Source organism: Trypanosoma grayi (genome assembly GCF_000691245.1).
Source record: "Trypanosoma grayi strain ANR4 Tgr_1726_V1, whole genome shotgun sequence".
Classification (NCBI taxonomy): Eukaryota; Euglenozoa; class Kinetoplastea; order Trypanosomatida; family Trypanosomatidae; genus Trypanosoma; species Trypanosoma grayi.
Window position 1 is genome coordinate 1 of NW_008827344.1, and position 2,285 is coordinate 2,285.

The 2,285-nt window shown below is 63.9% G+C and overlaps 1 protein-coding gene across 1 annotated transcript; it reads right to left on the bottom strand.

Annotated features, from left to right (window-relative positions):
* Positions 1-395: 395 nt before the first annotated feature.
* DQ04_17261000 (hypothetical protein) lies at positions 396-2,108 on the bottom strand (the record flags this gene model as incomplete). Its single annotated transcript, XM_009317569.1, has 1 exon — positions 396-2,108. One exon carries the CDS (start codon positions 2,106-2,108, stop codon positions 396-398), a length of 1,713 nt encoding a protein of 570 aa, XP_009315844.1.
* Between the last annotated feature and the right edge of the window lie 177 nt (positions 2,109-2,285).

The window sequence follows — 2,285 nt, forward strand, 5'->3', positions numbered from 1 at the left end:
TGCTGCGGCGTGCGCGACGACGGCTCGGCGCTGGCCGCACGCACATTCACATGGCCGCTGTGGCGCTGCGTCTCCGCCTCCAACGTGGTCTGCAGCGCCGCAAAGAGACGCAGCGCCTCGTCCGCCCTGCTTGGCGGCATCGCTCTGCGCCCCCTCACCCCTCCCTTTTTTTTGGCTTATTAGGCGATCGACAACGCAGGGAGAAGGATGATGGCCAAACGAGGAGGCGGGGGGTGGGGGAAGGATGCAGACCCAATGGATGGCGACAGAGACAAACAAGACACCGCGTGCTGTACCCGAGCAACTCGACAACGCATAGTGTACAGAGACACCACAGAGGGTCATCTCAACAACCACACACACACACACACACACACACACAGACACTTTCTCACTCACGTCCGNGCACGGCAGATGTGCGCAAATGCATTTCCTCCTTCCTCCTTCGGGCAGCGGCACCTGGTCGTTAAATTGCACGTGGAACAACAACAACAACAACCCTGTTGACTGCCGCGTCCCTCGCGCATCAGTCGACGCTCCTTGCGGCGCAATTCCTCCTCTAGGGCGCGCAGACGCTCTGCATGCTCAAGAAGCGTCGCCTCCTTCGCTATCAGTTGCTTCTGAGCGTGGCGTACTCGCTTGGCCTTCGTTTCCACCACCTCGCGTGTCCGCTTAATACGCTGCCAGGCATCCTTTAGGTGACGCAACGCCGCTGCCAGCCGCTGTTCACGCTCGTGGAGGTCCGTCTGCGCCGTCCCCGCCCCCTGCGGGGTCGCCGCGCTGCCGCCGCTTAGCGCGCCACAGTAGAAGGCAAGCCCTTCTAGAGCCCGTCCAGTATCATAGTCATCATCACTAACGCTATCTTTATTGGCCTCACTGCGGTTACCGTCGCCGTCGCCCTCGCCCACACCCACACCAACGAGCAGGCCCATCGATTCAGTGGGCCAAAACAGCTTGGCGTCAGTCTGCGCAGCGTCGCTGGCGTCCCCGCCCGACTGAGTGTCACCTGTTACCGTTGGGAACGACGATTGCGGTTGTTGTTGTTGTAGTAGTTGTTGCTGCCGCTGCTGTAACGGCAGCGACGAGAAATCTATAGCGGCCCTCGCGTGGTCCAATTCCTTCTGCAGCGTGGCAAGACGTTCCTCACAGGCCTCCCGCTCGGCCACAACGGCCACGCGCCGCATGTATTCGCTCCGCCAGTGGCGCACGTACATACTGCACTCCATCTGGCACATGGCGAGCTGTTCCTGCAGCCGCTCCATCTGGCCGCGTCCCTCGCGAGCCGCCAAACCGTGGCGCGACTCCGCCGGCACTGACGCAGAGCGACACACCTTCGTTGTGGCACTCAGCGACGCGCGCTCGCTCAGCCGCAACTGCATCGCCGTTCGGTCGGCTAGAAGTTGCTCCTTGTCGGCATACGCGTCGTGCAGCTTTCCGTGTAGCTCCTCGAGTGTGGCTCGCATGGCGTCAATACGCGCGGCGCCATCCGTCACATCCACTGGCACTGGTGTTGGCGGTCGCGGCAACGGCGAGGCGTTTGTTGTCCCCTCGCCTTGGTTGATGCGTGCGATGGCAGATTTCAGGGCGTCCGCCAAGACACGATTCCGCGCCTGCAGCGCTGCCACCTCCTGTGTGCGCTGCGACACTTCGCCGCGCAGTGTGGCGGTTTCGCGGGCAAACACCGCGGCTTTCTCCGCAATGAATGCACCCACTGCCTCCCTGCTCAGCCCGCTGGTACCTGCCGCAGCTGCAGTGGCAGTGGCTGCCGTCAGTCCAGCCGTCCCATCAGCGCCGGGAGAAACCGGGCAGGTCACAGCGGCACGAGATGCCGACACCAGCTGGCCTGCGGGTAGGCCCAACAGACTCGTGTGGCACAGCCATGAGCGCACCGTGCCGTCCGTAGCAGCAGACCAGAACCGCACCGTCAGGACTGGCTCGATCGGCAGCGCGAAGAGCGTGAAGTGATGCGGCGCCTCCGCGGTGTCGGTGACGAGATGCCGCAAGAAATGCACGCCATTGCGTGTGCTGCTGCGGTGGTGCAACTTGGCGTCGCGGCTGCTTATGGGTGGCCCCCTCGGGTAACCCACCGGCAGCTCGCCCAGCGGCATCAATCGGCTCGCGTCCCACAACGCCACGCTGCCGCCACGCGTACACACCCACACGTGTTGCGCGTCCACGCGGGGAGTGCACTGGATGTGGTGGACCGCTGAGCGCGACGGTGTGGCCGCAGGCACCACCCGCAGCGCCGTGCCGCTGGCGACGTCCCACATATGCAGCGCACCGCC